The sequence below is a fragment of the Bactrocera latifrons genome, unplaced genomic scaffold, assembly GCF_001853355.1.
Source record: "Bactrocera latifrons isolate USDA-ARS-PBARC rearing strain unplaced genomic scaffold, ASM185335v1 scaffold_194, whole genome shotgun sequence".
Classification (NCBI taxonomy): domain Eukaryota; kingdom Metazoa; phylum Arthropoda; class Insecta; order Diptera; family Tephritidae; genus Bactrocera; species Bactrocera latifrons.
The window spans coordinates 28,139-29,056 of record NW_017535452.1 but is presented as its reverse complement, the minus strand read 5'-3'; the positions used below and the strand labels follow the sequence as shown (position 1 = coordinate 29,056).

At 31.8% G+C, this 918-nt stretch overlaps 1 protein-coding gene across 1 annotated transcript in view; it reads left to right on the top strand.

Moving 5' to 3' along the window:
- Nucleotides 1–918, top strand: part of LOC108967659 (band 4.1-like protein 4) — a gene marked incomplete at its 3' end in the record, with an annotated part of 72,500 nt that overhangs the window by 45,959 nt on the left and 25,623 nt on the right. The window contains exon 2 of the mRNA XM_018931230.1: nt 779–883. Coding sequence (XP_018786775.1) covers nt 779–883 — 105 coding nt within the window. The remainder of the gene's footprint in view (nt 1–778; nt 884–918) is intronic.

Below are 918 nucleotides of genomic sequence, written 5' to 3'. Positions count from 1 at the left end.
TTTGCTCAAAATTTAAGTCATGATTTTAACTAAAACAGATATTTTTTCACTTTACATGATCTTGTAAGGAGTCGCATCCTTTTTCCGAGGTCAGCGGAAATGGCATCGCAATGGTCGAGTTTAAAATATTTTTTTTTTCGAAAACTCTCACAATTTCTTTATTAATGTGTTTTACAAACAATAACAAATTGTAGTAAAATATAKAATTTTTTTATATGAGAAAAGACTGTTGAAAAGAGGTGGTTTTTTACCCGAGGAAACCATGTAACTCAGTATTTTCAAGAGAAAATAACAATATATGCATATAGTAAATTAAGTTATACATTTTCTTTTTTTATAAGCCTTTTCTAAATGCCAATTTTGGTTGAAAATAACATTTTACTCACCCACGCTCAAATTTCCAAAAACCCCAAAAAATAAAAATGAAAATAACATTTTACTCACCCACGCTCAGTATATGTAAAGCTTTGCTGATACAAAACAAAATTAGCTTGACAACTTGTAAATTTTCGCTATCTCAAACTTCCAAAAACCCACAAAATATAAAAAAATACACAATTTTCCAATTGATTAACGGCGGACGTTGCTTTGAGGTTGCCGCATTAGGGGGTGGTGTGGTGTAAGAAGGCTAACGAAGCAAACCTTACACGAAAATATTCTTTTCTACTTTTCTGCTTTCTTTTCCTAATAAAATTACGCATAAATATATACATATTTGTGTATATMTACTTTTCGACGTTGATTTGCTTACATAATATTTCTGCTTGCTTATTTGCAGGATGATTTACCGGGCCAGGCATTGTTGGATGTTGTTTTCGCCAGACTTAATTTAATCGAAACTTCATATTTCGGCATACGCTACATTGATGAGGAGAATCAGACGGTAAGTGAAAGTGCGGTGCCATAAACCATATAAAT